The sequence below is a fragment of the Struthio camelus genome, chromosome W, assembly GCF_040807025.1.
Source record: "Struthio camelus isolate bStrCam1 chromosome W, bStrCam1.hap1, whole genome shotgun sequence".
NCBI classification, from domain to species: domain Eukaryota; kingdom Metazoa; phylum Chordata; class Aves; order Struthioniformes; family Struthionidae; genus Struthio; species Struthio camelus.
Window position 1 is genome coordinate 53,036,457 of NC_090981.1, and position 12,717 is coordinate 53,049,173.

General features: G+C 38.1%; 1 protein-coding gene across 5 annotated transcripts in view; it reads right to left on the bottom strand.

Annotated features, from left to right (window-relative positions):
- The window catches only part of LOC138060872 (growth hormone receptor), a 192,827-nt gene that overhangs the window by 16,111 nt on the left and 163,999 nt on the right, over positions 1-12,717 (bottom strand). For all 5 annotated transcript variants that reach the window (XM_068926352.1, XM_068926350.1, XM_068926355.1 and 2 more), the window contains one exon: positions 161-290. In XM_068926352.1, the coding sequence (XP_068782453.1) occupies positions 161-290 (130 nt within the window). The remainder of the gene's footprint in view (positions 1-160; positions 291-12,717) is intronic.

Consider the following 12,717-nt stretch of genomic DNA (forward strand, 5'->3'; position numbering starts at 1 on the left):
ACATTGAAAAGCGCACATTTAAAACACAATTTTACGCCTTTAAAACACAGTATGGTTCATATCATAGCAAGAAAGCAATGAGATAACAGGCAGATCTAAGTATATGACTTCTTTTTCTTTCTTCTGTTCTTTCATTCTTCTATTCTTTCCATGTATATACCTTTTCATGTACAACAGCTGTATTGATCCTGGAGCAGTGAGGTTATAAAAATTTCCATCAGTCCAATAACATGAAAACGTCTCCAGTTCCGGTGACCTGCACTTGCTGATTTGTGGCCACTGCAAAAGATCTGCAATGAAAAATGACAGGGGACAGAATGAGACAAATTAAAAAAACACATAAACCAGACTAACATGCTGTTAAAATGAAACCTGGCATTTTTATGAGCAATTACCTTTTTCTTTCAATCACTTATGTACAGTTAAGCAAGATTTAAAATCCTCTTACACGCATATATCTATAGGTGACTATACCTGTAAAAGCCAAATTAAAAAGACAGAAAAAACTATTGGGCAGTGTGGAAATTTTAGTATCACAGAGTCGGGACACATCAACATTGTGGCTGTAGTTCAGTACAGACATATCTGAACTAGCCCTGCATTTGCTTTAAAGAAACTGTGACACTCCACAGCTCAGTATTAGACTAACTACAGCTTAAGCATTTACCCAGCTGAGCAGTTTTGCATTGTATCAGCCTCTGCAGGGCTAAGTTAGTGCAGCTGCCTTGAACTGAGTTCAGGTTTGCCTACACTACACTGTGCAGATATAACCTTGCTCTAAGGGAGATAAGGGCAGCTCTAAGCACGTGCCTGTTACGCCACACGCCACTTCTATGTTCGTAATTTCTGTTCTTTGTCAAAACTGAAATGATGTAGAACCATGAAATGGCAGGTACCGTTAGTCAACCTTGTCAATCCTCGTGGGGAAAAAAAAACAAACAAAAAGCTGTTGGTATGATTCATTGCTTCCAGAGCAGGTACCTAAATTCTTCCTGTTTTTTAACGGTCTAATGAAGCAGTTACCCCAAAATACCATTCTCTCCTATTTAGCCTGTAAAGATTTCCAGAGGGAGACCATATGCCTATGGAGGTGAGTACCTGCTTCCACTGACTGGCTGAGAAACGTGATCCATTAGGTACCTAAAATTTAGATATGAGTTGTGTGTTTATGATAGGTGGAATGATGCCTGGCCAGCGAGGAACATAATGCTACTGCATTGTGCATATGAACGTATGCAATAATCACAGCTGTAAATATTTGGTACAAAATAGCAGACACTCAAAACTGTAGAAAGTAGCCACACAATACAGATGCTTCCTCCTACGTATGAGGATTCCTGCATGTGGAGTCCTACTGCATATTGACTCTTTATTTAAGGCTTATATAGACTCTGAATGACAGAGCAATTTGTATTTCTTTAGCTTCCTGGTTCAAACTGTCCCCTCTACATTCTGCACTGCCAACCATCCACAGTAACTAATAGTAACTAATATATGAATATCACAAACTTCTGTTTTGCCCGCTCCATATCGTTGCCTCATTTAACACTCTGGACATTGAACAAGCCCTGAACAGAACTGTGTAAACGAGAGATTGTGCAAGTTTGGCGGCTAAACCAAACAAGCATTTAAATGTTTCCTTGTCAATCTGAAATAACTGATGTTTGATTAAAAGATTTAAACAAACAGGATTTTTACTATTCCTTAGCCAGTAAAGTCCCTTCTACTGAACTTGAAAGAAATTTCTTTTTTAAACTGAAAAAAATTTTGCATTGAAATGTTGCAGCAAATGGAAAGATTAAATTATTCAGAATTTTTTTCAGAAATTTTTATTTTTTCCAGAAAATATTGAAATAAAACGTTCTGACTATTGCACGTTGTTTTGTTTGGAATGGTATTCAGCGTTTGACAGCGCAGGCCTGAAATCCCCAGACACTTTTGGCTGACCTGATCTGTGTTTTTACATCTTTTTACATCATTCTTCAGACAAATTTTTACCTGGTAAAAAACGGTAAAAAACACACGATCATGAAATTACAAACTACTATAATACACGGGTACAAGAAAATAGAATAAAAGATTCAAGAACACTATTATATTTATCATTTTTAAAATTCATGAATGTTCCAGCCTTCAAACTTTACCTTTCTTTTCTACTTAATGTGAAATCAAACCCTTGTTTAAAAACAAAACAAAGAAAAAGAAATGACATTTTGTGCACCTCCTTCAGAGACATAAGTAAAATTGCCTCAATTGCATAATACCTATAATCAAGAAGACGAGTCTCTCTCTTCCTCTATAAACAGATAATGTGCACAGAAGTATATGTTACGGTTTTTCCTGTTTCTATCCTCAGCTGTGTGAACCAAGAACGAATATAGCCAATTTCACTGACACAGGTAAGAATTTAAGAAAATGATATACTGAAAAACCCTCCTAAATTAGAATATTTCTATTGATACTTGCACTGGATTTGTAAGTAGGACACACAACATTTAAAGTCCCTGCAGATCATGTCGTTGTCTCCAGGAGTAAATAAAGTCACACAGTCACTTCGTAACGTGATCGAATGACAGCTGGAATCAAACTTCACTTACACTTTGGGAGATTGAGCAGGAGTTTAGATTTAGGCTCTGTTATAGCTTAATAATGAACTCAGTTGAACTCACCAGCTTTATGCATGAGATAAATTAAGGACTATAAAATATATAAACTCTTCTAGAAAAACGGATTATAATGTAGCCAGAATTAGCATCAGTTACAATGAACAGGATCAGCAGTCCACACAGAATACAGATTAAGATGTGGTCCCTTACACCCTAGTTTTAGACAAATGTATTCCTAAGGTCCCCCTTTCTTGTCTACTTTCTCATGACAAGACGCTTATTCCTTTGTCTGGACAGATGTTCCTTCAATACGGCCAAGAATTTTTCAGCAGGGAACAGATTTGTCTGGGATTCATATGCTTCTTGTTTACTGGTTTATAATTTATATTTCTGTATTTCATGACGAGTTTCATTTGTAAGAAAAGTTATCTCCTGATTGATCCTTTCCAGTTTGTGTGCCAAATTTTCAGATTTCAAAACAGCAGGTCTTTGTGACGGACTGTAGGAAACTTTTGTCAAATCGACTTGTTTAACGCTTGGCACTCTTGGGGTAGATCTCTTGAATTCCTTATTTCCCGCAACAATCAATTATCAACATTTTACAGGACCCTGTGTGAGCTCCATCTCCTGAACAAACTGAACTAGAATGTGATAAATGAACAAGGAATGCATTTAGGCATAAAAGCAGCAGGCTCCTGAAGTAAAGGCTGTCAAACTGAGATTGAAAATAGACCAGAAAAGCAAAACAAAGCGTGGATACAATACTTGTTCTTTTCCTACCCGATCAAATAAGTTCTGGTCAAATTGTCACGAATAAAACCATCACTGCATTCAAGACACTGTATATGGGAGTCGTTTGCAATCTCTTACACTTGGCTGCATATTCAGATTCAATAGCAAGAAGTATGGAAAAGGACTAGAAAACCTGTGGCTTGCACCACGACTGGTAAGAAAGTCTGGTAGAAAAGTCTGAAAGGAAAGTGAGTCCTGCCTCAGGGTTCAGTGGAAGGTAAAATGCTATGCTACCACAACCATGCTGCAAAGGAGTAAAATCTCTTCCCATTCTGCTTTCATTTTGTTATGACCACAGATTAGCTATGGTCTAATCTCTGGCTCAGCTTGAATAAACTGTGCCAACACAGTAGCTAAAACAACAGTGCGGTTTACGGAAAGAATCAGGAATGCAGATGTACCATCTCTTCTTCTTACATTGGTCCGTAGGTCATCAGCCTGCAGTTTTCCATTCAGTGTCATTTCAAATGCTACATATAAACATTAAAAACAGAATATAATACTGTAACCGTAGTTTATTGAAATTAATATTTAGATGGACTGAAAAAACAAAAAAGACAATCTAGAGTTCTCAGAAGGCTAACTCCTTTACAGATTAATTTTTCTTGAGTTATAGTCTGTTTTAGGGACTGTTTTGTTTAAAAGTCCTGCTAATAAAATCTAACTTTAGAGGGAGCTGGCCCTGAGTGTAGAACAGCAATTGTTCAACAGGAACTGAAGTTCATAACCACGGGGTAACCATGTAGGTTATTCTCACCTTTGGGGAAGTAAGTCCTACTGCTGCCAGAGCTCTAATAGTTCTGCGAGAACAACAGCGGAGCGTTACAAGAGCTGTAAAGAAATGTCTCCTACCAGTATAGCGTAGATAAACTCATAATGATGATGACAGAAAAAATCAAGCTAACTAATCAGTAAATGAAGAAGGAGGATATTTTTTGCTGAACACAATGAAGTATTTCTGGTTGCGGTAATTTTAAAAGGTTTACGTAAAATTGTCACTTATCAGAACTTACGATACCTATTAAACTTAGAACAAACTTACAGTAACATGCTCTAATACAAAAATCAGTGATAGGGGAAACCTTATGTAACAGTATGTATCTTCATATGATCAACCCTCAAAGCATAAACAACACGTCATTGGTAGAGCATAACTGAGAAAGATGGAAAAGTAGCAGCACTACATCTAAAATTGTAAACAGCTTTGAAAAACTGGAACGCTACTTGCTGTAGCTCATATTTGTACATTGAAAGCGAATGCTCTGTCAATTATGGATCTGCTCCCGAATCCACTAAGCTCAACAAATGTCGGGCAATTTACTTCAATAGGAGCAGGATGACTTCTATTACTGGCAGCAGGAAATTCTGATTCTTTCAGATTGCACAGCAAAACGGACAACATTTGTTGTCAGCGGATGACATTTGAAATAGGTACAGTCTAGTACTAATATATTAACAGACATCCCACCTATGGAAAGTGGGATGCAGTGGGCAGAGACAACAACTAGGTCACTTCCTGATCAGGTTGCCTCCTAATCTGACTTTTGATCTAGGTACCCTTGCCACGAATGGCCAGTAGTAAAGTTTTGGAACAAGTTTCGGGGAAAAAGAAAAAGAATTTATTTCATATCAGTAACAAATAAAATCATTTTACAGGACATACTCAGCAGAAAGAAAGTAAAGTTTAACAACTCTAAAATGGATACTGTATTGCTACATGAACTGAAGGGAAGCGCTGTGTAAGACAATATTCTGTGAAATTAGTCTAAATATTATCATAGTTCTTGATAAATACTGATGCTTTCCTAAGGCTTGCCTGCAACAGTAATGATATGTTTTAACCACTGCATTAAGACTATTTTAATGACTACTGCTTAGAGCAATGATACATAGGCATCCCTGCATAATAGATAGGGGCTGGGCGCTGTGTTTGGGGAATGCCCGAAGTAATTTTTAACAACTTTGCAATATAGTTGATGAACAAAAAAATCAAAATCCCATTCTGGAGTTTAATAACCCTGAACAACAGAGAAGCAGTGGCCATTTATTCTCTTTCAGAACAACCTGTTTGTCTTTGTGAGACTGATATAGTGAAAAGAATAAAAGCCTTGCAGAAGCAGACCTGTTCCACAACATCACAATCCAACAGCTGTTCTGTTTTCCCATGTGCTCTGTGCTACTCTATGTCCATGAAAACAGAAGTTGATGTGGCTTGAAGAAATGGTGTGGAGAAGACACACGACGCTGATCAGGTACACAAGAAAATTAACCAATCACAGTTCCGAACTGTGGGAAAAACAACGATGTTGCCTGCAGCATTGCTTAGTACTAGTGCCTATGAGACAGTACAGGGATTAGCAAGGATGTGGACATGTGCTATGTCCCAAGCTTTTTGGCATGTGCTATGTCCCAAGCTTTTTGGCATGTGCTTTCTCATTCTTCTGTATGCTTTGGTGGAATCCCATAATTCTGTTACACACAGGCCACAAAAACTAGCCTGCCTACGTATAAAGGTAAGTGGAGATGGAGGACAGCATATGTGTAAATGAAAGGCTGTTAATATAACAAACACAATTCCAATTACTTCTTAACTGATCATACACTTGTAGCTCAAAATGCAATTACATTTTCAAGAAAGAGCATATAAAAATAATAGTGAGTAATGCTTTTATCTCTTACTGTCATTGCTTTGGATGTTCAGTATTGCCTAAAATTAGTTGGTAGGGCATATGAAGAAAGCTGCATTCTCACAGGAAGCACAAATGAGGTCACGTCAGAAAACAGTATGTGCAGTAAACGAACATCACAAAAGGTTTTCCATGCCCTTCTTGGAGAAAGCAACTTCTACAGTACTGACACCGTAACCTCCAACAGTCTTCTTTCTCCTGTACATCTACTAGTGATTTCCAGTCTGAAGCTCAGTTCAAAGGCAGGAGCTGTTTATTTGCAAACCCACTGCTTCATCCTAACGAAGCACAAAAAAGCCACTCAGCTGTGAGAGTACTGAGTTGTCCCACCAAAGGTTCTCCGACACAGCCTTGCAGAAGCTGCCAGCTTCCTGCTGAAAATGGAATGCTCAAAATCAGAACCGATGTTCCTCCAGAAATACAAGCTGAAGTATAATCTAGCACTCACAAATCCAATTCCAAGTTGACAGGCATAGTTCCCCAGACTCCAAGAGGAAGATAGCTGGAGAGTCTGGAGGTAAGACTGTTAGGTTATGAATCCTATTTTGTGAACTGCAGTTTTATAACTACCTTCATGTAAAAGTCATGAAAAGGCACATCATGATGGTCTTGGCTAAATCCGACTCCTTATTTTCCTTGTTTTGACATCAGCCCATTTCCTATAAACAAGAAGCTGTGTAGATGGGCAGTTTGACAGTTTTAGAATGAGCATTCATGTACGATATCGATGTTTGGGTCTGACTTTAGGAAAAGGGGTGATCCAGTCTTGAGCACCAGGAGACATTCAGAAGCGCCCAGCACCCAGCAGGGCTGAGGATCCAGCACGCCCACACCAGATGTGCCTGACAGATGCAATACTAGCAAAACTGCATGAGGTGGCAGCAAATATTTACACAGCAGGGCTAGAAAAGCAAACAACAGAAGTGCCAATGTGAGAACAGTATGGAGAGTGTTTTTGCCAAACAAAAGTTAATGCACAGCTAACATACGCAGTGCAAGGGGATAGAGGGGAGCAAAAGCATGGAATACAAGATAAAGAAGGACAAAGAAAGAGGAAAAAAGCCGAAAAAGAAGATATGATATATTTGGAAAGAAAATCAGGAGAGAACACAAATGGGATGCGTGTAAGAGGAAGTCAGAAAAGGGCAGCAAAAGGTGAAGGAAGAAGAAACATAATGTTGACAATTTGTAAATGAAATGTTAAGGTGACACAAAGATGCAATCATGCTGTCACTCAGTTTAAATAACAAAGATGACAATTACTTGGTCTGCTATGTAAATATCCTGATATGTAGAGAAGAATTTGTGTATTTCAGGGATCATCAAAGGAGACAGTGAGTGAGAGAACAGGGGAGCAAGCAGGACGCCAGGAGGACAGTTCAAACGGCAAGGCAGAGGAAATAGTAATTAAAGAGAACATTACAATACACCTCTGTTGAAGGATATCTGCAGAATAATGACAACCCAATAGAAATACTGAAGTCTTCCTTACAAATTTAACAAGATTTCAATCAATAGGTTGAGTATAATCAGCGCTCCGTAAAAGCAGGGCCATGGATTTGCCAGGTTCCATTAGACAGACACAGCTGTGTATTATCAGTTCCCAATGACACCATGTCCCAAACTCTGTATTTCATCACCAAAACAGAGCCAGCTATGCACAAATCCATCCTGATGTTTCGTGTTATTTATTCCCACTCCACACCCTCGTTACATTCGAATGAAGTAACTCATGAAGATACTGGCTCTCAATCTGGTCTTGTTCTTGACCTTTGTTCCTTTTAATTCACACTGCTTTTGAGAGACCAGAATTAAATGTAAAGTACTTGCTGTTGCTGCTTCGAGCTACTTCTTGTTTCTGCAGACTTTAACCTTTCTTTAAAATAATGACTGCCTGTTTTGCGGGGAATAATGTTTGCATATAATAGTTAGAAAAATCCTACCCTGTACTCTACAGAGATTTTAATGAGGTGCATATCAACAATCTCATGAAATTCCATGAAATCTGAAGGGCTGGAATTTGAAGCTGTTTTTAATCATAAGAGAAGGAAAAAATGTCAGTTTTGTCTGTCTATCTGAATGCTTTTGGAGGAAATTCCCAGCAGCGGTCGTCTTCTCCAGTCCAGAGAGATGTTCCTTATTACGATCAACACATACCAACGCAAAAACTAGGGAAACTTCCAGAGGCTGTTATTAAGAGGATCATTCATTACCTTCCACATCTGGAGTGCAACTCCAAGGGACATTACTGATCTGCCATTTAGAGACTCCTCTGAGAAGTCCTGCTACAAGATCCACCTCTCACAACAAGGGGACACTTAACAGAACAAAAGATGAGTTTTCAAAGCAGTCTGGGGATTGAGTTGTCCATACTCTGATCAGTTATAATGACAACCAAAAACTACATATGCTTTGAATATGGGAAGACAGATTCCTCAAATATTTTTTATTTCACGGTGAAAAATGCCTAAGGTCATCTTTGCACAGAGACTGAAAAAAATATAGTACTCTCACTTCCCACCCCCCCCCCCCCATATTTGGGCCATAATAACTTTCCTTGGGTCACAGAGAAGACTGCATCACTCTGAGTATTTTAGAACTTTCTGGCACAGAGTTATTTCTCCTGTGCTTTTCAGAGTGTGTGATTTATTGCTGCAGCCAGGATATGTTTATTTGTTCAGTAATTCAGAGCTTTATTATTGCAATGAATCATGAGCTACAAGTTACCAACTTCAAGGAAGATCCAATGAAATTTAAAAAACAAACTAGAGAAGAAGAATAAATTATTGTTTTCTGCTCAGTTTATCCTCAAACTTAGCAAGAACCTGAACCTTTATGTAGTTTTGCATTTTTCTAGTAAGAGCATCCTTTTTAAAATGGTTTTTGAAATGAAAATGACTGGGACAAATTTTGTCCCCCTACTTATGTAGAGTTCTTACAGACTTATTAGAATTTGTCCCTTTAACGGTATTTCCAAAGCAACGATCTCCACTTCTAATGGTCTGCAATGAAGCCAATATTGTTATTTATCATGTAAAAAACCTGCTTTTCCTTAAAAAAACCCCACCAACAACCAGAGTATCAAGCAGTTCTCAAGAACACGACTAGTCATATATGCTTTGGAACCCAGCTGGACTCTTGCATAAGAAAGGAAATATATGTGACACATTTAAATTTACAAACATGGAGCGTCTGATGTTCTGCCCAAAATAGGAAAATTGCTGAGCTGGATACATTTTAACTTACTGCAAAATTCAGCATGATGTAAATACCAAAAGAGAGTGAAATCATGACAATGACATTAGGCAGATAGAATTACATTAAGAGTGGAAAAACAAACCCTGGAGAAGTAGTGGACTTTTAACACTAGGAAGAACAAAGCACTAGAGAACACACAAACAGGGAGTATTCATGACTCAGAGGGGAGCTGAACTTAACAGAATAATACATATTTTCCTTCAGTTTTTATTTTTGCAGTCTGGCTGTGAGCCTGAAATAATTTTCTGATCCTCTGCATAGTGAATGACCCAAAGTATGCTTCCAGATTCATCCTCATTTTACTATTGCATTTAGTGATTCGCATGCATAAGAAGGTTGGACAAAACAATCACATCCAAAAGAACAGTGGACAGATTTATAAAGGAAATCTCTTTTTTTTTTTCTGACAAACTGCCAAGAATGATTTAAGTTTTACATATCCTCTGCTGAACTTAACTTTCTCTAACACACACTCCCTTTTTGTGAGAATCGAGTGCTGTCAATCTCATGTTTCAGAGCTTAGTTAAATCAGAATCACAGAGAAAGGTGGTGAGGGTCTGCTCTTCTCAGCACTTGAAATACACTTGAACTCATGGAATTAAAGACCAGTGGGGTTATAAGAGGTCAAGTTTGATCACTACAAAAAACGGGTTTTCTCACTTGGCTTGTTTCCTGTCTTCTTCCAACGTCTTTTCACAAACTAGTCTCTTCAAATAAACATAGGAGGAGTTTAGAGGGAAGCCCTCATATTTTTCTATTGAAAACACAGCCATTTCCCCACTGGTCAAAACAAAGTGTAAACATTCAAGCTAGCTAAAGATCAGCCTAAGTATCTAGACTTACTGGTACCACCTCAGTCCACAGCATGCCTAAGACAACGACTCCACTTCCGACAAAAGCATGGACTTTAAGGGTACGGTGCCAAGGAGGGACTCATTCCCAGTGACTGAGTGACATTGATACAGAAGCAATACAGCGCTCATGATTTATTTAGGTTAACAAAAAATTAATAGGCACTGTCAACAAACACACACCTAAAGATTCTTTAAAATAATGAAACACAAGTCTGTCAAAAAATGCTCTTGCTTATCTTCTATAATAGTACTTGCTTTTCCTCTCTACTAGCTTTCCAAAACACTCTTAAGGTCAGCAGGTTCTGGTCATTTAACACACAATAATTAAGTACTTTGTACATCGCCTCATTCAAGCTGTCGTTAAAATGAGAGCACATAACCCCCCCTTTTGCAGTAGGCAAACAGGGGAAGAGCGGTTCATCAGGTGAACCCCAGCTAAGCTTGGAAAGTGGGAAGGAAGAACAGTCATCAAAGTCAAAACGTTTACTCAGAAATTCCTAGCATCACCAGCTTGCTCTAATGTGTCACACACTGCATTGCCAGTCAGTTAGGAAACTCCGCTTACATTCAGGTTTCTAAACGTATGTATAATTATTAATCATTACTATATCTGCTATAGACTGACACCAGCTATTATTACTAGATAGACCTTTCCTGCCTTCAGCCCCTGTAACTATGGAAAGCCTTAAGGCAGATATTGCAGAAACCACCATCTCTGACAGTGATCGCATGTCACCTGGCTTCTGGCCCAGCTTTTCTGGTTCTCTTCATTTTTGTCTCATTATCTCTCTGAGTATTTTGCAGGTATCAACAAATGCAACATTTAAGCCAGCAGTCATTCTGCTGACTTTGCTCCAACGCCTTTGTAATGGAAAACATGGTTTATAGCAGCCCACGGATCACTTGCTTGCATTTAGCCAGATTTATCTATCTTGAGGATGGTTTCAGCAACTCTGATCCCCTCTATGCACACTCCTGCACAGTAACAGAGAGAGGTTTCTACTCAGGTCTTAAGAATAATGTTATAATTGCACCATTTTCTCAGCTACCACCACAAGCTGTAATTATATAAAAGGGCCAAAACCACGTTTACGACATAAATAAAGCACATGGGATTAAGTGATTCATTCGGTGCCTCTGCAGAAAAGCAGAAAAGCATGTGAATGCAGGAGGCTTTATCTTTAAATATACTTTCTTAACAATAAGTAGCAATAGTAAGGAGGATGAAAATTTACATGAAAGCATCGCTGAGTCACATGACGACACTTCATTTTGTTTCAGCAAATGGTTGTTTCAGTGAAAAACTCCCTAATAGATGTTGGTTTTTCCCTTGCATGAATCAACATCAACAGGTGAATTGGATTTACGCAAGTGTAAGAGAGAAATGAAACCAAGCCCAGATTCAACTGAATTTTGGGTAGAAAATTATTCTATAATTTCCTATATACACTTATTTTTGGCAGTACTGATTTTTATCAACTGTAAATTTTTTTTATTGCTCACCGAAGTCCAAGACAGTCTCAGCAGTAATATACAGAAACAGCTTGGGAGATTTTGCCAGTTCTGATTTTTCTTAGTCATGTAAATTAAGAAATGTCTATGGATTTACTGATACAATTTAAGAAAATAGAGAGGCTGTATGGTAAGACTAGAATTAAAAAGTATTAGGGAAAAAAACAGATGCAAACACCTGATTTTAAGCAGCTGATGTGCAGTGCACGCAGGTGAAAGAGACTGATGGGAAAACTAACCAGCTTCAGCTCAGTGCTAGTAATATCCTTAAATAAAATGAAATTCACTGAAATAAAAGACAGATTACTTGTTTGATCAGATTTTAATAACAAAGAGGAATGAAAAACTAAAACTTTTATTATGACTAATCAAGCATATTTCCCACAGTATACCGTGTTTCTTGTTTACAGTTCTAACTGGGTTCAGAAAGTCTTCGCAATTATTCCCATTCTTCTGCAGTATAGACAGCTGCTTTTGTTTCAGCAGCAAGAGTGAACTTGTGAAAATGTCACCCTTTTATTAAGATCTAATCCTTGATTATCATACTGTCACAGTTTACTTAAGTAAACTCTAGATCCTGATAGCCCTCCAGAGCCAATGCAAATTTGGAAAAGTGAGATGATTATACAGGGGGCCAGTGGTTCAACAGAATTTGTCAGAGAGAGACAGTTTCAGAATCTTTACCGGAGAGTTATAGTGATCTAACCTTTAAATATGCCTGCATTTTCAGTCACTAAAGATGTCATGTGCGCTAGAAGTAGCCAAGAATAAGTAGGCGGAAACAGGCAGGAAAAAAAAGGAAAAAGAACAAGAGCAAAAAAAGCATCCAGAAAGAAAACAAAGCTATGGACTGTAAAGTTACCTATACTTGAAAGCTGCTTGTTTTTAAATTCATATTATAGAAGGCAACTGCTGAAAAGATAATAAAAATGATGCTAAATTTTTTGATTCTTTATATCGCAGAGAGATTTCTTTAGGAGAGGTGTTGGCAGACCTGGATGTAAATGG